Below are 19,916 nucleotides of genomic sequence, written 5' to 3' on the forward strand. Positions count from 1 at the left end.
GAAGAATTCTACTTAAAATGATTGAGAAGCAGCATCTTAGGAGCCTAGTGATCATTATTAACACATGATTTTACATTTAAAATCTGTGTTGGCATCAAAATGAATAATGGGGAATCCAAATCTGTTAATGTCATTAACTGGAATGCCTCAAAAGTGAGTATTGTGAACATTGAGCTAATTTGGTGTTTAAAGCTGTTTTGGATAAAGGAATGACCAAATTTATCAGCTACATGTTGGAAAGGACTAACTAGATAGTTACTTGTTAGTTTAATTGTCATAAAACCCAATGGCATCCAACAGATTGAAACAGTGAAATTGATAAATCTCATTTTGCTGGAGGTGCCCATGTGAACTGATTCAGTAGCAGCCATGGAAAGTTCAATTCTTCTGTCATCTTATGTCCAAGTTCCTTTTCCTTGGATGGTGGGTCCATTAGCCCAGAAATTTAAACACAAAACGTGTGTGTTGAGGGGAGGGAGTTATTTAGCACTATACCCTCAAGTGGATAAGTGATTGTGATCTCTTTTAAACTACTTAGTGCCACTCCACTCTGGGAATTTCTGGTCACAAGGCTCCCTCTCACTGGTGGCCCAATTACAACAGGCACCAATCAGACATGCACATATGCCCTCACTCCCCAGTAAAACTTCTGTGCAGCACTGCCTGGGAAATTAGGAAAATATTCTGATGAAGCACTAAATTATTGGTCACTCCTGGATTATTATGCTTCTGGGCTTTGCTGCCCCTGCTCCCGTGCTACTTAAGGGGAGCCCCTAAAAGCTCCCTTAAGTAACCCAGGCCAAAATTGAGATCTTAGCCCACATAGGTTTCCTTGAATTTTTTTTTTAAAGTTACTACACTTAATTTTCCTCCATACCTGTGTGTAAACCATCATGACCTTCCAAGGACCCTTGAGATCCTAATTTCTGGGCAATCCCCTCACATCAGGCTCAAATTGGGTTTCCAAGCACTGTACCTCCCTCTGCTCTCTCAGATATGTGGAACTCTTATGAAGCATAATACTGAATTTTGTAGGTCAGAGTGATCACTGGTGTGTAGCAAGATGACCCTTTATTGGGCAACAATTCCTATTCTTCCTAGGTTTTATCACTTGAACAATGGATAATAATGCAGGTTGCAGGTTTGCTAGGTAGAAGCGCAAGTATATTATCGGAATTTCATGTAAACTCTAGAAACACAACCAAAGTGTGATTTTGCAATCTTGGAATATGGTACTTTTGTGATTAGCAATGTAGTTAATGTTCACTTTCAGCTCTGCAGTGTACCCAGCCACCTCCTCTCCACGTAACCATGAGCATTATTCAAACAAAAAGCAGTAGGTATGACTTATTCTGCATTTCCCATAACCACCTCTCCCTAAGTGTAACAGACTGAGAATTTAAAAATGAATTTAATTAGTGTTACGACTTTACATGGGCTCAAATATCTATTGTTATGTTTTGTAACTTCAAAACATTGAACGAATTCAAAAGACACAGGAGTTGGAACTTAGTGTTTTACTTTAAGCAAGGCTTATCACGTATCACGTGGTAGTGTTATAACGTATGCAATTCACATTTTTTTTTACATATAACCATAATGAATTACATAAAAAAGAATGATTATTCGAATAATTTACAAGATCATTCAAATGTTACTGTAATTTTAAATATAAAACACTCCTCCCTTGCTTAGCTATAAACTCCAGCTCAATAGAGAACGCATCTCAACTACAAACGCTTGTATATACACAGAATACTATATAATATAACTTCTATATGCAGGCATCCACAGCACAGTAAATTTTAAATTATCCAATTCAGGCCTAAAGATTTACAGTAATTACAGTGGAGGCTTTTGTACTCTTATAGGATAAAGTCTTTCCCGACAAGGGGAATCAATCTGCTTGGCAGGTGAGACCTGGAGCTATGAAGCAATCTCAGGTTCTGGCACCTCCTCTATGGTGGTTGTAGGTGTTGACTCTGAGACTGCAGGAAGTGGTTCCGACAGCATTAGCCATCTTTTTTCTAATCCCCTTTTCTTTTTCTAGTTTGTGCATTTTGATCTTGGGAAGGTGCATTTAGTTTACTGGAGTATTCTCTTATTAATCCTTCTATTGCTCTTTACAATCTGATCTCTCCTCTTGGTTTCTATATCTCCAATTGACTCCTTTCTTTTTGGCCTTCCATTCATCCAACTGAGGTTTGGTCTTTGCATCTACTTTTACAAGCAGCTTTTTGTCTCCCACTTGAAGTTCATGCAATAACTTAATTGCATACAAAATTGGTTCTGGTTCTTTATATTCACAAAAGCTGAATGCTTGCAACTTTCCTGAATATCCTTGAACTCTCTTCCAGCTTATTTCCCAAAAGCTGTGTGATTAACAAATCAGAAGCTTTCTCAGATATGTTGCCCATAAAAATTGTTGTAATCAGAGCACTTTGCTTGGTGACTATGAGTACCTGCCACAACTCGTTTGGCCAGGCTGGTTTCTGTTTAGACAATGCAATTTTGTCCATGCTCAATTTCATTCCTGAGTGCAACTCAATTGCCATTTCCATTGAAACAGCAATTTTAATAGCTCTTTTAAATGTGAGTTGCGCTGCAGTTAGGAGCGGTTTTTGAATTCTTTCTTGCAATATTCTACAAAGTAAATGGTCTCTCAGTGCATCATTAAGCTCATTACTGATCTGACAATGCTCAGACAATCTCTTCAACTCAGCCACATATGCTGAAATGGACTCCCCTTATTTTTGATTTCACTTATGAAGCCTAAAGCATTCCGCAATTAAAAATGATTTTGATTCTAAACACTAATGCATTACTTTCACAATATTAGCAAAGCTCACTTGTGCTGGTTTGGTTGCAGCAGTCAAAGTTTGAAGCAAACTGTATGCTTTCAAACAAAATGCACTCAGAAAATTGGTAACACAATGCACTCAGCCAAATTGCTATTTGTTTCTCATTGGCTGTTTCATTTGCTTCAAAAAATTGTTCAGTTAGCTCAGCATACATGAGCCAGTTATCTCTTGATGAATCAAATCTAACAATCTTTCTAATGTAGCCATTCTGCTCTTTTATTATGGTTATTATCACCTGGCACTCATTGTTATAGACCCTGAATTCTTCTGTTTACTGCTTTTTTTTTAATGTCACTCTCTCTCTGCATGTGCTGGTTTGTGTTTTTTTTTTACTTGCCATTCCTCACTGCATTTTATTTTTAGTTCAAGCGTCTCAATGCACTTTAATAGGTTGATAGTTGTCTCGGGTTCATTTTAAAAATACCCTGTCACCAATGTTAGGTTTGTAACTGGGAAATGTTAAATTAATTCAAAGGAAAACATGGGAGACCGAAAAATGAATCTAACTTTGTGTTTACTTTAAGTTAGGCGTACACGTATCACATGGTAGCGTGATGACATATGCAATTCATGTATTTTTTACATATAACCATAATGAATTATATAATTCAAACAAAGAATACTTAATCAAACAATATATTTACAAGATTATTCAAATATGTGAAATATTAAATACACACATCTATAATCATATTACCTCCCTGAACTCAAAATTACTCTCAGATCTTTCCACTCTACCAGCTTTGTCCTTTTGGGTTTCCTCTTCTTCAAGGGTCTCAACATCAGGTTGCTATCAGCTGCCTTGATCTAAGTTCTCAAATAAGCTCCTTAGACAAAACATGCCATCACCTACTCCATTCTTTCTCTTTCTTTAAGATGACTGTACACATCTGATTTAAACCTGCCACACATTTCCAGTATCCACCCGCTATATCTTGAATGGACCCTCTCCAAGATTCTGAAGCAATATTCGGGTTGAAGATGAACTAACGATTTATAAAAGTTTACAGTAATTAACATTTCTTTCTTTGTTCTGCTCTTACACTTACACTATGGGATGAATCACTTCCACTCCAGAGTAAATGAGCTTCATCCTGATGGGTAGAATTTGGTTCATCCAAGTCAAACTCCTTTACCACCTCTTGCTCATTAGAGAGAGGTTGGCTTGCAAGGTTGTATTTCAGAGGCGAATCCTGCATCTGAATCAAAAGCAGAACTAAAAATTCATTTTAACGGAAAATGAACAAGAGTTACTGAAGTTATAAGATTAATTTAAAATCACTATTAAATAACTGATAAGGCTACATACTAGAAATTAGTTTGATTAGCACCTTTTTATTACACATAAACCTTAACTGAAGTAGATTATACTAACAATCATTTTTGGTGAAATCATCACCACACAAAATAGGTTCAGATCCTTCCAAGCACTATTCACACTTCCAATTTTCTGAGCTTGCAATCCCAATTTCTTCTTGCTGATATAAATTGAGGCTCAAAGATGCATCATCCTATCTTTATGGATGCACACTGGCCATACAAATCCTTTTCTGTCTGGAGAGAATTGAATGACTCTTCTCACGAACTAAAGTGCTGTGCCATCAACTGTAAGCACAATATCTCATGGGAGGAAATAGCATTTCGTACCTGACCATTTCTGATGTTCCTGTAAATGTGGTAAGTATTCCTTGACCCACCATTTCCAAAACAAATTTGACATGTGTTGGACAGGCTTCCTTCTATGGTGAGCATAAATGTCCTCCTTTTGGATCTCTCCAGGTGGTAAGGTCTTCAGAAGAAACAGATGGTTGGGTATGAGTGCTTCCAACTCATTGGAATCAGAGGATGCTTTAGTAATTGGATGACCTTTGATAATGGCCTCTACTTCACAAAGGATGGTGTGAAAACCCACTTTGTTAAGATTCTTTACCTTCATGGTAGAATTCAGGACCCTTGGCACAGACCTGATCAATCTCTCCCATGTTCTTCCATGGAGAGGGGGAGAAGGGGGATGAGGTGTTAAAAATCCACTTAATTTCTTTTTGAAAAAAAGGACATCTCTGATCTGTGAATGATTCCACTTCTTAATGGTTTCTTGCAACCCATGCTCACCTCAAACAAAATTTGTCACATTATCACAGCGCAATCCGTGAACCTGTCCTTGTCTTGCTATGAAACATCAAAGTGTATTAACAAAGGAATCTTTGTCTGAAGAAGTCACTTCAATGTGAATAGCTCACATGGCTAGACAGATAAAAATGACCCAATACTTCTTCACTGTACTCCTTCTGCTCTTCACGTCAAAAGATCCAAAGTAATCCAATCCTACACTTGTAAACAGTGCTGGCATTCTGAATCTGTGTGCAACCATCAGCAAATAATGCACTTGACAGGATTTGATGTAGGCAAAAAATGGGCAATTATAGGCTAGTTAGCTTAACGTCTGTAGTTAAGAAAATGCTTGAAGCTGTCATTAAGAAAGAAATAGCGAAACATTTAGAAAGGAGTGGTACCATTAGGCAGACACAACATGGATTCAGAAAGGGCAGGTCTTGTTTGAAAAACTTACTGGAGTTCTTTGACGACATAATGAGGACAGGTGGATGTTGAATACTTGGATTTCCAGAAGGTGTTAGATAAGGCGCCGGACAAGAGACTTAAAAAATAAGATAAGGATGCATGGAGTCGGAGGAAGTGTACTGGCATGGATAGTGGATTGGTGAACCAATAGAAGGCAGAGAGTTGGTATAAATGGGTGTTTCTCAGGTTGGCAGTCGGTGGTGAACAGGGTGGCACAGTGGTCGGTGCTGGGCCCACAGCTGTTTACCATTTACCTTGATGAATTGGAAGAGGGGACTGGGTGTAGCATAGCAAAATTTGCTGATGACACTAAACTGAGTGGTAAAGCAAATTGTACAGAGGATTTGGAGAGTCTGCAGAGGGATACAGATAGATTAAGTGAGTGGGCCAAAGTCTGGCAGATGGAATACAACGTTGGTGAATGCGAGATCATCCACTTTGGAAGGAATAATAGAAGAGCAGATTATTATTTAAATGGTGAAAGATTGCAGCATGCTGTTGTGCAGAGGGACTTGGGAGTGCTTGTGCATGAATTGCAAAAAGTTGGCTTGCAGGTACAACAGGTTATTAAGTAGGCAAATAGAATGTTGGCCTTCATTGCTAGAGGGATTGAATTCAAGAGCAGGGAGGTCATGCTGCAACTATACAGGGTTCTGGTGAGGCTGCACCTGGAGTACCATGTACAGTTCTGATCTCCATACTTGAGGAAGGATATACTGCCTTTGGAGGCAGTGCAGAGGAGGCTCACCAGGTTGATTCCAGGGATGAAGGGGTTAACCTATGAGGAGAGAATGAGTCGCTTGGGACTATACTCTCTGGAGTTCAGAAGAATGAGAGGGGATCTTATAGAAACGTACAAAATTTTGTAAGGGATAGATAAGATGGAAGTAGAAAAGTTGTTTCCATTGGTAGGTGAGACTAGAACTAGGGGACATTGCTTCAAGATTCAGGGAAGAAGATTTAGGACGGAGATGAGGAGAAACTGTTTTTCCCAGAGAGTAGTGAATCTGTGGAATTCTCTGCCCAGGGAAGCAGTTGAGACTTCTTCACTAAATATATTTAAGAAACAGATAGGTTTTAACATAGTAAGGGAATTAAGGGTTATGGGGAAAAGGCAGGTAGATGGAGCTGAGTTTACAGACAGATCAGCCATGATCTTATTGAATGGCAGGGCAGGCTCAATGGGCCGGATGGCCGACTCCTGCTCCTATTTCTTATGCTCTTATGATTCTTCTTATAGCTGTACTAGCACTGGGAATTCAGTACCCGGATAATATGGTTACGGCCACCATGTCCCAGCTCTTGATGTACATGCCTCAGGATGAGGTCTGGGATATGAAGATCCATTGCCAGTATAACAGGATGTTTAGACTCTTCAGCCATGGCTGTCCTGCTAAGACATCCATCAACTCTCAAGACACCATCTTCAAGTACTGAATTGTGCTCAAAAATATGTTTCTTTTCACATTTTCTCCCCTTTTCAAACGAAAATTCACCTGAAAATCTCTTTCTTTGGCAAAACCCAATGATTTCCACTTCAGCCTTTCTGAGCTCCTCCACTCAGAGACAATCTCAGCTGATCAGATCTTTGGCCTTCTCAAACTCTCCAAAGAACACCCTTGTTGTTCTTCATCCAAGTGAGACTGAGCAAGGCCAATGTTCAACTGCTTCCTCTTCCAACTAAGAAACAAGAGCAGGTTCTTAAATCTAACAATGCAGGCTAAGAATTAAGGACCATATTTTCCTCAAATGGTTCCGAGGTGAGAAGAGATGGATTATATGCCCACCTCCTCTTCAATCTGCATGGCATTCATTGTAACATTGCTCTTGTCATCCAGATCATCTAGCAGAAGTCTTCAGAATAACTGGGATTCACAGGCTATTCCCTTTCAGGCTGAAGAAAATACTGAGGTCCTCATACCCATGTATCATTCTTCAGGAATGCTTTCACATTCAAGCCAGGCTGCTTAAAGTGTTTACGTACCTCCATTGAGATGCTTTTGAGACCTTAAGAATTTCTGAAACTGTTTGCAATGAAGGTTTGGAATCCGGAAGTTTTGTTCTTGATATATTTCAGCACAGAAGTACTATCAGTTCTAAACACTGAGTCGTGATGTTGTGTGTTCAACTCCTTCCTCTACAATATGTCCATACGGTTTGCCATTGTAGCAGCTGTGGGCTCCATATGAGAGATTGAAACTGGCTTCAACAGAGCTGCCCTAGATTTTCCCATGATAAAAGCACTGTGCACATGCAAGTGTGAGGTGTGCAGCAATGGGCCACTGTTCCATTGCCATCTCCTCTGTAAAATGGTATCACTGCAGCAGTAATTTCTCCAAAATCCAGAGGTTTCAAACATCTGACAACTTTGACATGTTCCAGCTGGCGGAGGTCTTTAAGTCAGCTTGTCCACTCATGAGCACCTGATGTCGATTCAGCATCTGCCATGACCACCACTGGTTCTTTTCTGAATCTGGTTATGACTCCAATCAGTGAGTTCCCTGTAAAAGCTGTGTATTTAGTGATATTCCCTGAAAATGTCGCTCCACAGGCAAACATAATACAAAGTTTCCCTTTTCAGGAGGTGATAAACACCACGGTATGGAATATACCATCAGTGCATTCCAGATCCTCTGCTGTCACTCTTTCAGTATAACCTTTGGAGATGACATCCTTCATGGAAACTGCATTGTCAATATGAAATGACAATCCATCTTAAACCTCTTCTTTAGATTCAGGCATGCTGTTCAGCAATCTTCCTATCATTTGGAATGGCAATCTTTTTTCTCAATGGTAAACTAATCTGGTAGTGGCGATCCACCTGTTTTGCAGAATTTGTAACCAGCTCCGTGAAACTGTGATCTTCTCTTGTTCATCCTGACTGCATTCAGGGAAGTCTGCTTTGAATTATCACACCCAGAAGCTGCCTTCATCGTCGCCGGTGACTTTAATCAAGCGTCGCTGATGAAAGTCTCTTCAAAGTTTTGGCAGCACATCCAGGTGAGCACTCATGGAGATAACACACTTGACCACTACTACTCTCCTTCTGCAATGCTTACAAAGTCTCCTTCGCCCAGGAGAGCTTCACCTTTGCTTATTACCAGTGATATAGCACCCTGTATATCTCCAAAAACTGAGTGTGTAGAACCTTTACCTGCTTTCTATAAAATCAACAACATCACGTATCTTACAGTTGTGCCTCTCTTGCAGTTTACATACCACCATTCTCCATTTATCCCTAAACATATAGGGCAATTTCTTTATGACAATCTACATATTAGGAAGCATGTCCAGCTTACATGCGTACTGCATTTATTCCATGGTATTGCCTCTAAGAAAAAGATTGATTTGTTAGGTACCCAAGAAAGAGCCTTTTGCATGTAGGTGGATACAATTTTCTAATCAATACCAAAATAATGTTCTAATCAATACCAAAATGTTCCTGCAGTAAAGCCTTAGCTTCTAGTTATCCTTTCATAGGGTCAGCATGCTAGCAACTTCTGACAAGTTCTCTAGGGTGACCTCTAGTGCACTGTTCAAGGAAATAGAGGCAGACACTGTATTGAATTGAAGGAGTGAGGTAGGGTCTTTGCCCTGAACATTAAGGTCACATATGGCGGAGTGTGGCATCAAGAAACCCTCATGTAAATGTAGTTAATGGACGTCAAATGAGAAATATTCCAGTGGTTGTAGTCATACTTTGTACAAAGGAAGATGTTTGTGGCTGTTGAAGATCAATCATCCCAGCCCTGATGTCACTGCAGGGTTTTCCTCAGGTTAGTGTCCTTGGCCCAACCATTTTCAGCTGTTTCATCGATAACCTTTCTTCTAGCCTAAGTCGTATTTTGATTCCATATGCAACTCAGCAAATGAAGCAGCTCATGCTTACGTGCAGCAAAATCCAGACAACATTTAGGCAATGGCTAATCTTTCAACCAAGATTATTATGAGCTAAGGAGCCAAGTAGTCTTGTAAAATCCAGATTGGGCATTATTGATCAGGCTATTGGTGAGAAAGAGCCTCTTGATAGCATTGTCATTGCCATCTTCCATTCTTTTGTTGATGACTGAGAATAGACTGAATGGCCTGTAATCAACCAGATTTGATTTGTCTTTCCTCTTGTAGATAGGTAATCTCTGGGGAAATTGTCAGATAATTAGATAGAAGGCATTGCTATTATTCGATTGTAACTTAGTTAAAGCCACAACTAGTTCTGGAATACTGGTATTGATGCACCATCAATAACTCACTCTGAGACGTGAAGTCGAGATATCGGCTTTTATTGACTGGAAGAAGGAACAAGCAGTGAGTGACCACCATACTACATCCTGGAGACTGAGAGGCCGGGCTCAGGCCTCAATCGTCTTTATACAGGGATCTGTGGGAGGAGCCACAGGAGCAGTCAGCAGGGGGCGTGTCCACAGGGGTCTGTGGGAGGAGCCACAGGAGCAGTCAGCAGGGGGCGTGTCCAGACAGGTATATATAGTTCACCACACGGGGTCTGTGGGAGGAGCCACAGGAGCAGTCAGCAGGGGGCGTGTCCAGACAGGTATATGTAGTTCACCACACGGGGTCTGTGGGAGGAGCCACAGGAGCAGTCAGCAGGGGGCGTGTCCAGACAGGTATATGTAGTTCACCACACGGGGTCTGTGGGAGGAGCCACAGGAGCAGTCAGCAGGGGGCGTGTCCAGACAGGTATATGTAGTTCACCACACGGGGTCTGTGGGAGGAGCCACAGGAGCAGTCAGCAGGGGGCGTGTCCAGACAGGTATATGTAGTTCACCACAGTGGTATAGATGCGAAGATAGCTGGTCTTTTGCTGTCGAACATTTCTGAACCAAACCGAACATCTGAAGACTAGTTTGTGTGGCAATGGGGATTTAAAGAGGAGGCTGAGTTATTTGCACTTCTCAGTAAAACTGGTTGAAAAAGCTTCAGATTTTATCATATGTGTTGGGGCTTGCCACTATTTGGGATGTTTTCTGAAGACTGTTCCTGTTGAATTGTCCACCAGAATTCATGACTGGATGTAATAACACTGCAGCTCTTTGATCTCATCCAGAAGTTGTGAGCTTGCTTTGTCCATCTATTGCACGCTGTCAGTATGCATGTAGTCGTGTATTGCAGCTTCACTAGGCTGGCATCTCATTAATAAGTATTCCTTGTGCCTGGACTGACCTACTCTTCTCCACTCTCATTGAACCAAGGCTGATTCTTTAACTTGATTATAATTGCAGAGCAGGTAAATTTCAGTATGATCACAGCCACATTTCCAAAAAGCACAGGACACCTCCATTGCTGGGAATGGCTGCCAGACTTTTTCCACTTTTAGCACTGCCTGGAGAGATGGATGCTGGAAGAACATTCTACTTTCCCTAGATACTTACAGTAATTCACTCTCCAACCACTGTAGTTCAAGATAAGTGGATCATATAAAGTATCAGAGTTATAGTAGAAATTGCCATTAGTTTTTTAAATTGAGATTCCTTTAATTGTACAAGTCTGCGGGAATATATATCTGAATAACTGTGGAGACTTCATTATACATGCTGCATAACCATACAAAAAGAGGGCAGCCAATGCCTGATGAAGAACTGTACGGTGATCTGGAGCTCTAGGATCTCACAGAAGACCCTGAGAACTTGCAGAAACAAAAGCAGAAGGAAGCAGGTGACCACTAGAGGAACATCCCTGATCACCACCCACAAGCTCAACTCCCATTGCGTTGAGGGGGCAGCCATTAACTACATGGGTCATAGGATAGAGCCACATTTCCCATGCACCCAACAACACAGCACACTAATAATCAAGTCGAGGAGCCCAGAAAATAATCTCTCACAAACTGGTTTGCTATTGACCACCGATTTTAAAACATTAATAAGTAATGTATGAGGAACAGTAGAAGTGTACATTATATAAGAGAGAACAAATGTACAGAAAGTCATATGGAATAGGACTTCCATGATCAGAAACAGGACAGTATATTCTCCTCTTGACACCATCCCAATAAAATCTACGCACTTCAGATTAAACTTGATTGAACTCACTTTTAATTCATGGATTTTTCTTTTCGGCTTACTTTTCCTTGAATTTGTGAGCTGCTGCAGAACATCCTCCATTCCATTTTGAAGAAGTTTGTCAATTAATTCCTTCAAAAGAGACAGCTGCAAAACAGATCTCATAGTTAACACATTTTGATGGTCTATTTGCAGTATGAATGGCCAAACAAAGAGTTATCAGATAAACCTTGTTTTTATTTTATAAATTAAGAATTTTAAGGATCTTCTAAAGAGCAAAGTTGATTTAGGATTGAGGACCATGGAAGGGTGTCCAAATCAGAGCCCCTTCATGGTGGTCTCAATCCCTTGTGGCAATAGAATCACTTACCACAACCTCAAAAATACATTAAAAAGTGCATGACGCACTGGCAACTGGCAATATTTGAAGATGTCATGTTTAAAGCCCATGTAAAGTTCCCCACAGAAGATGATGATGGTCTTTGTAATGGTGAATCTGTTTAAAAGGAATTGCATTTACTTCGGAATTTTCAAAACTTCAGGGTGCCTCAAATCACTTTACAACCAATGAAGAGCTTTATACAATTCCGGCAACTTTGTACAACAGCCAATTTCTGCATGGTCAGATGTCAAAAACATCAATTAGATTATGACCTGTTATTACTACAGTTGGTCATAACAATATTAGAAGTTAAGGATGGACAGTCAATTAAGAATGCATGAATGATGAACACTTATCACATCCCTGCAATATCCAGATCATCACAGCTTAGTTTCCAGATACACTGAGTTATTTACTTACTCATCTACTACCTAGTAAGCTCCTTGCTATAGCTACAGGGCAATAACATTGTCCTCTCTTTAGACAGATCTAAAGTGGTTGTAATTTTGTATTGATACCCTGATTATTATCTGAAAATGAATTCTATGATTGTAAATACATTAGGCATATTTATGTACTTAAATAAATAAGCAAATATCAGTGATATTGGAGATTAAACATACCTTTCAGGAAGAAGGATAAAAATGTAACATAATTTTGTTACTATGGTAACATTGTGTACCATAGTAACAAAACTGTGGCACAGAAAGGTCACTTCTGAGGTCGAAGGATGTGAGTTCAAGTACTACTTCAAGGATACGAACACAACTATCTAGTCAAATACTTCACCGCTACATTCAGGGCTGCCTTGCTACAAGGTAAATTTGTTCTACTATATTTTGGATAAGACTTTAATCCAATACCCTATCAATTTTCTAAGTTGAATATAAAAGATCAAATAGCACAGGGAGAGCAAGGAAATTTATCCTAGCATCCCTTAGACAGCATCACTGAAAACAGATTAAGTGGCTGTTAGCATATGACAGTTCATGGGTGCCATTTGCTGTAAATTGTTAAATTGTAAATTGTTTGGGATGTTCTTGTAATATATAAATGTAAATGTTTTCACTGTCTATGCTCTCTTAAGCACTTACATCTTTTATGTATGCATATCAATCATGATTTTTATTGCTTCCCTCACGCATTTCCCAACTGATTTTATTTATATTTATCTCTTTTCATGTATATATCTATTTCTGTTTTTGTGACAATTTAGTAGTGACTAGTCCGTGAAAATCAGTTTAGAACTGCTGGTAACTTCTTGTACGAGATTTCTTTAGGCAAGATGAACGCCTAAAGGTGAAACAGGTACAAGGACCCTTGACTACATTCACTGGGGGCTAATACAGTAACTGTTGAGGTTGGCCAGATGAAAATTTTCTCTTAAGTTGAAGACTTGGCAACTAGATTTTGTTATTTCAACTGCTTTAAAAAGGTACAACAATCTAAAGCAGGGACCAACGTCTGCAAAAAATTGATAACAAACTGTCCCACTACAAAAGTGTACGTGTATGTTCTTTTCATAGTTGAAAATTAGGCTCAAATCATTACCAATTTTTAATGTTACCACAAAGGCACACCTATCTTAGACTATGAATTTAGGGTTAACACTGGAATGTTTAAGATGGCTGATTGATTTTACTGGTTCTAAATGATTTACCTACCTTTATACCGTAAATATCAAAAAGCTTTTCTAGATCCTGTGGGAACAAAAATAAAAATAAACTAATGAAAAGATATTGGCTTCATATCAAGGTGTAGTGTGCTAAGGACAGACAAAACATAAGATACTTAGCACTGGGAGATATTTTTCATCCCTTCCTTACTCCCTTCCTCTGCGCTTATCATTCCTTTTCAGGATTTGGCTTCACTTCCTCCAGCAGCTCTTGAATCACATCCAAGCCCTGTTCTTTATATTTACACCTCATAGCTTACATGGCCCAGACAGTAAGAGGCTTGAAGACTATAACCAACCTTCCTGTCATGTTGGACATGCATAAGATGTGTTAAACATTGGATGGAGAGGACTTGGGGGGTTGGGAGCAGGGTGATGAGTCACAATCTGGAGCAAAGAGTAGTGTATTAGCCTCAACTTAGATGTTTTATCTTGTTGCCTTTGTGAACTACATAATTCAACTTTAAAGGTGCTGCTGAAACCACAAAGATTTAAGCTGCACCCAGGATTCTGAGCTTTATTAACAGTGGTACAGAATACAAAAGCAAGAATGTTACACTTGGTCTTTTTAAAGCACAAACTAAACTATATTTCTCCTTACAGCAGAGGTCTGAGAGGTTTAATCTATGTGCTCAAAATTATTAATACTTCTGACAGCCAGATGCTAGTGCAGTAACTCAGCAATCTACACTAAGGATCCAGAAATCCAGCTACAAACCCTGTTCTTAGAACATAAGACCATAAGCTACAGGAGCATAATTAGGACATTTGTCCCAATGAGTCTTCTCCGCCGTTTCATCAGGGCTGATCAATTTCCCTCTCAACCTCAATCTCCTGCCTTCTCCCTGTATCCCTTCATGCCCCAACCAATCAAGGATCTATCAACCTCTGCCTTAAATATTGACAATGATTTGACCTCCTCAGCCACCTGTGGCAATGCATTTCATAGATTCACCACTCTTTGGCTGAAAAGGAATTCCTCCTCATCACAGTTCTAAATGGACATCCCTCTATTCTGAGACTGTGTTAGACTTACCCACCGTAGGAAACATCCTCTGCACATCCACTCTCGAGGCTTTTCAACATTCAATAGGTTTCAATGAGATCCCTCCCCCTCCCTCCATTCTTTTGAATTCCGGAGAATACACGCCCAGAGCCATCAAATGCTCCTTTTATGATAAGCCTTTCAATCCCAGAATCATTTTGTGAACCTCCTCTGAACACTCTCCAAATTCAGTACATTCTTTCTTAGATAAAGGGCCCAAAACTACTCACAAATACTCCAAGTGAGACCTCGCCAATGCCTTATAAAGCCTCAGCATTTCACCCTTGCTTTTGTATTCTAGTCCTCTCGGAATGCTTGCGAATTCATACTTGACTTCCTCAACACAGACTCGACCTGCAAATTAACCTTCAGGGACTCCCAAGTCTCTTTGCACCTCAGTTTTTTGTATTTTCTCTCCATTTAGTAAATAGTCAACCTTTCCATTTCTTTTACCAAACTGCATGACCAGACACTTCCCAACACTGTATTCCATCTGTCACTTCTTTGTTATTCTCCTAATCTGTCTAAGTCCTTCTGTAGCCTCTCTACTTCCTCAAACCAACTCCCCCTCCATCTATCTTCATATCATCCACAAACTGGGAATTGATGGCTTTCTGGCCATCAGCCGAATTGGTGACATACAAGGTAAAAGAATCAGTCCCAACACAGACCCTTGGACAACACCACTAGTCACCAGCAGCCAACCAGAAAAGGCTCCCTTTTTTTCCACTCTTGCCAATATCTCTTGAGTAATGCCATGGTCTCTTGACTTGTTAAGTAGCCTTATGTGTGCACCTTTCTGAAAACCCAAGTATACAACATCCAGCTATTCTCCTTTGTCTATCCTGCTTATTAGTCCTTCAAAGAATTCCAACAAATTTGTCAGGCAAGACATTCCCTTAAAGAAACCATGCTCTGGAATGTAAATTTGGTAATTATCTGGAATATTGCTGTGCTCTTGTTGTTCTGTAATCTAAATTTAGTTAATAGTCTGGAATTTTGCAGAAAATAATTTTTACTTTACTAAACTAGTTTTAGGATCAATGATCAGAAACTACTACTACTCGCTAATCTTAAACATAAGAGATTCTCCAGATGCTGAAATCCAGAGGAAAACACACAAAATGCTGGACGAACTCAGCAGATCAGGTAAAATCTATGGAAATGAATAAATAGTCAAAGTATCAGGACTGAAAGGGAGGGGAATGACACCAGAATAACTAGTTGGTGGGGGGGTTGGGGAAGGAGGTCTCGCTAAAAGGCGACAGATGAAGCCATGTGTGTGGGAAAGGTGAAGGGCTGGAGAAGAAGGAATCTGATAGGAGAGGAGAGTGAACCATGGGAGAAAGGGAAGAAGGAGGGGCACCAGGGTGAGGCGATAGGCAGGTGAGGAGAGTGGTAGGGGAGAGTGGGGAATAAAAGAAGAGGGAAGGAAGAGGGAAAAAATTACCAGGAGAAATTGATGTTCATGTAATCAGGTTGGAGGCTTCCTAGGTAGAATGAGGTGTTGCTTCTCCACACAGAGTATCCTCATCATGGCAAAAGAGGAGGACATCGACAAACATGTTAGAACTGGAACAGGGATAGGAGTTAAAATGGTAGTACTCCAGGAAATACCACTTTTGCCATGCTCAACAAAGCGGTCCCCTGACTTTCGTTGGGTCTCACCAACGTGAAGGCCAGATTGGAAGCTCCGGATACAATAGACGACCCAACAGCTTTGCAGGTGAGGTAGCGTTTCTGTGGCTTCCAGGAATGTGTGCTAGGAGGGAGATTAGTAAGGAGAGATGAATGGAGAAGGGAATCACCAAGGGAGTGATGCCTGCAGAAAGTGGAGAGAGGAGGGGGAGGATCCCGTTGAAGATGGCCGAAGTTGCAGAGAATGATGTGTTGGATGTGGAGGTTCATGGGGTGATTATTGAGAACAAGTGGAATTCTATCACTGTTAAGGTGGCGGGAAGTTGGAGTGAACAGGGATGTCCAGAAATAGTGGAGATGCGGGTGAGAGCATCATCAATGGTGGGGGAAGGCAAACATGTTTCCTTGAAGGAGGAGGACATCTCTCATGTCCTGGAAAAGAAAGTGTCGTCCTGGGAACAGATGTGGCAGAGACAAATGAACTCAGAAAAGGAAATAGGAGACAGGGTGGGAAGAGGTACAGTCAAGATAGCTACGGGAATCAGTAGGTTTATAAAATACATCGGTAGACAGTTTGTCTCCAGAGATGGAGACAGAGAGATCAAAAAAGGGGTGAGAGGTGTCAGAAATGGACCAAGTGAATTTAAGGGCAAGGTGCAAGTTTGAGGCAAAGTTGATGACTAGAAAAAAAAACATCCTCACCGAATTATTGTGATCCAGAATATCCTATCTGAGAGATGGTGGATACAGACTTAATAATAGTTTCCAAAGAAAAACTGTATATTCAGTTGAGAAGGGAAAAAGTAGAGAAGCAGGATTAATAGGGTAGCTCTTTCACAGTGAGAAAATAACTTCCTGCTATGTTATGAGGTTCCTTGAGCATAGATTAGGGAATAACTTTGTTTTTATATTAGCAACAAACATTAGGATTTGATGGATAAATCCTGGGAGACAATAAGTGGGTTTCCAACTTTTAAGGCTGGGCATAATAAAAGCAGCATACTTTGGCTTGTATTTGGACGGAATATTTAGATATACAAATACTGAGATGGACCCCCAGCTACAAAGTCATCTTTTGCACTTAGCACTGTTGGTTCTGCTGTTACTCCATCTGGACAACTATATAAAAGAAATGTTAGGCCTCGTGAGTGCAGGGATTATCATATGACAAAAATAATTTCAGAGCTAAATCTTTAAAACTTAATTTCCATTTTAGTTCAGGATTGCAAGCCCAATGTAATTCAGCTTCTAAACTGGTGAAAATAATGATGCCACAATTTTCTGGGTGTCAATGTGTCTCAAATAAAGTAGTTGTTGTGGGGTTAACCTCTGAATCCTCAGGAAGTGAGATCTTCATTTGAGGAGAGTGTATCTGCATTCTGCAGAGAGAAGTGCAAACGAAAGAGTTGACCATATGTGTGTCCTGTACAATGAACTGTTGGCAAGCTAGTGAATGGATATGCACCTTCTCCCCACCAACAAAGATTTAAAATCAACTCTTTTAGACAGGGTTACTCTTAATAAATTTCAAGAAAGATTTTTAGCGGCTCACTTGGATGAAGCAAAGACCATAACATCAAAAAGGCTTGTATTTTATGATAGTAGGGCATGAGTTATCACTTGGGTGAAGCACAAGACAGATGGGGCTTCCTGGAGGTAAATGAGTAAATTACACATTAGGTAACACAATTAATTGAATAATATGGCCCCAGAAAGTCATTAATATAAGAAGAAAATGATCCTTCTAAAACTTTAATCATAGTAGTTTGAAGAGAGAATAAGGATACTACTGGTGATGAATTGATATTTTACATTGCATGCAGTTCTGCATGGCACTCTTTTAAGGCTGTTGGAATGAGTCCAAAAATAGAGATTTTTAGCCGGATCTCCAATTTCAGTCACTTTGTATAATGACAAACTAATTTTGCTTGATTTAGGAGACAGCAAAAGTATTAACATATTAGATGGTATAGTTATCTTAAATAAGACATTTATTATGGTGTTGTCATACCTTGATATCAATTCCTTTTCCTTGCTGTCCAGGGTCTCCCTGAAATAAAATTCTTTGTGTGAGACTACTGAAAAAAGCAATGTAGAGAGAAGCAAATATGAGTCACATAAAGAATAGTATTTTAGCAATTGGCATAAACTATTAATTCTTAGCATGAAAGAAAAGTAGAAACTCTGATTTAAAGGATCACCCCCTGAAGCAAACTGTCAGATTTTCCTTCATGTGCTCCACTTCTTCTGTGCTTGTGGCACGAGCAGCTGGTGCAACAGCAGCACTGTGAAAGGGCCCCTTCAAATCTCAAATTGAGAAACGTAGCAAGAGTAAAATGGTTCCTTGTCTAGGAAGCATCACCATAGAGAAGGGTAACAACAAAGGGTGGTAACCTCCAGAATCCCAGTGCCAGATCCAAGGTGCAGTAATAATTCCAATGCAAGAGCTTGCAGAAAAACTGTCTAGAGGACTCATGAGCAATAATCCAAGCTGATATTTCCAGCAGAAAAAGTTAAGAAGTTCAAAGTAAATTTATTACCAAAGTTCATACAACCCTGAGCTAAATTTTCTTGTGGCCATACTCATTAAGTCCATAATGGAATAATAACCATAACAGAATCAATGAAAGATCGCACCAACTTTGGGATTCTATCAGTGAGTAAAACACAATAAGCTGCGCAAATACAAAAAAATGAAATAATAATAATGATAAGATAGAAGCAATAAATAGTGAGAACATGGGATGAAGAGTCCATGAAAGTGAATCCATAGGTTATGGGAATGTTTCGATGATGGAGCAAGTGAAGTTGAGTGAAGTTATCCTCTTTGGCTCAACAGCCTGATGGTTGAGGGGTAATAACTATTGCTGAATCTGGTGTTGTGAATCCTGAGGCTCCTGTACCTTCCGCCTGACGGCAACAGTGCGAAGAGAGCAAGACCCAAGTGCTGGGGGTCCCCGATGATGGATGCTGCTTTCCTCCAACAACAGTCCATGTAGAAAGGCTTTATTCATGATGGACAGAGCCATATCCACTACTCTTTGTATGATTTTCCATTCAAAGCATTGGTGTATCCATACCTTAGATAAGCAATTCACTTACATGCTGAGACCAGAACAGGTCCTGCAAAATGATAACATCAAGGAATTTAAAGTTCACGCTCTCCACCTTTGATCCTCCGATGAGGACTGGCTCATGAACCTCTGGTTTCCTCCTCCGGAAGTCAGTAATCAGCTCCTTGGTCTTACAGACATTGATAAAGATGTTACCTGAGTGACACCACTCAACCAGATTTTTAGTCTCCTTCTTATATGCTGATTCATCACCAACTTTAATTCGGCCTACAGCAATACCGTTATCCACAAACTTGAATGAGGCACATCAGCAGAAGAACGACTTGCTGATATTAATGGCTGTAATGGGGAGTAGCAAAAGTTGATGATTTTATTTTTACTCAAGTATTTACCATATATAAACCCCATGAAACCATGTAACAGGAGGGTACAACAAAGTACTTTTTTGGTGCTATATACTGAAGATGAGCCAGAGGAGATCTTGGAACCTTGAAGGACAATGGTTAGAGACTCAGTTTAACTGGAGTCTTAACCTTCTGGTGCTTTCTATTTCAAGCAATATTACTGTAGCTACATCTCAGAGTTTTCATCACACCCTTTTTCTAACCTCCAGTTACGCAACTCTGTGTGTAACACGGTCTGTG

The 19,916-nt window shown here is 40.0% G+C and overlaps 1 protein-coding gene and 1 long non-coding RNA gene across 3 annotated transcripts in view; one reads left to right on the top strand and one right to left on the bottom strand.

Annotated features, from left to right (window-relative positions):
* Positions 1–19,916, top strand: part of LOC132403616 (uncharacterized) — a 331,526-nt gene that overhangs the window by 234,743 nt on the left and 76,867 nt on the right. The gene's annotated exons all lie outside the window — the stretch shown is intronic.
* Positions 1–19,916, bottom strand: part of LOC132403613 (collagen alpha-1(VII) chain-like) — a 414,548-nt gene that overhangs the window by 175,161 nt on the left and 219,471 nt on the right. The window contains exons 61-64 of the mRNA XM_059987065.1: positions 18,210–18,248; positions 13,505–13,540; positions 11,489–11,605; positions 3,899–4,060 (exon numbers count right to left, since the gene is read on the bottom strand). Coding sequence (XP_059843048.1) covers positions 3,899–4,060; positions 11,489–11,605; positions 13,505–13,540; positions 18,210–18,248 — 354 coding nt within the window. The remainder of the gene's footprint in view (positions 1–3,898; positions 4,061–11,488; positions 11,606–13,504; positions 13,541–18,209; positions 18,249–19,916) is intronic.

The sequence above is a fragment of the Hypanus sabinus genome, chromosome 13 (genome assembly GCF_030144855.1).
Source record: "Hypanus sabinus isolate sHypSab1 chromosome 13, sHypSab1.hap1, whole genome shotgun sequence".
Lineage (NCBI taxonomy): Eukaryota > Metazoa > Chordata > Chondrichthyes > Myliobatiformes > Dasyatidae > Hypanus > Hypanus sabinus.